Source organism: Anneissia japonica, unplaced genomic scaffold, assembly GCF_011630105.1.
Source record: "Anneissia japonica isolate Jap-2015-1 unplaced genomic scaffold, ASM1163010v1 scaffold2855_len30308_cov102, whole genome shotgun sequence".
In the NCBI taxonomy this organism is placed as follows: domain Eukaryota; kingdom Metazoa; phylum Echinodermata; class Crinoidea; order Comatulida; family Comatulidae; genus Anneissia; species Anneissia japonica.
The window spans coordinates 11139-11597 of record NW_022717917.1 but is presented as its reverse complement, the minus strand read 5'-3'; the positions used below and the strand labels follow the sequence as shown (position 1 = coordinate 11597).

General features: G+C 32.9%; 1 protein-coding gene across 1 annotated transcript in view; it reads left to right on the top strand.

Moving 5' to 3' along the window:
* Positions 1-451, top strand: part of LOC117110382 (QRFP-like peptide receptor) — a 5117-nt gene extending 4666 nt beyond the window's left edge. The window contains exon 5 of the mRNA XM_033253078.1: positions 101-451. Within this exon, the coding sequence (XP_033108969.1) occupies positions 101-397 (297 nt within the window). The 3' untranslated portion in view covers positions 398-451. The remainder of the gene's footprint in view (positions 1-100) is intronic.
* The last annotated feature ends 8 nt before the right edge of the window (positions 452-459 follow it).

Sequence of the window (459 nt, the reverse complement as noted above, 5' to 3'; positions counted from 1 at the left end):
TATATATATATATATATATATATATATATATTAATAACATTATTTTTATTAAACAACAACAACTAATGGTTGGCACTGAAAATTTTCGTCTATTCTTCAGGCTCTAAAAACGGTGATCATCGTGGCTGTTGTCTTTCTGTGCATGACGTCACCGAGTGCAATTTCTCGTTTTTGGATTATACACTTTGGAGGGTACTATTTTTCCACGTTAACCTGGTTCTTTTTTGCTAATCTACTTAGAGTATCTAATAGCTGCGTTAATCCATTTATTTATGCACTCATGTCCAGTAGTTTTCGATCGGCCATCAACTCAACATTTTGCTGTAAATCAGATTCGACAAACAGGCAAAATTTAAATTTTAACTCTAGAAGTAGACCGTTGCAAAACATAGTTTAGAAACAATGATAAACTAGGCCAAGAGTAATCTTCATTAAATAAGGCTGCATTCACATCGGATC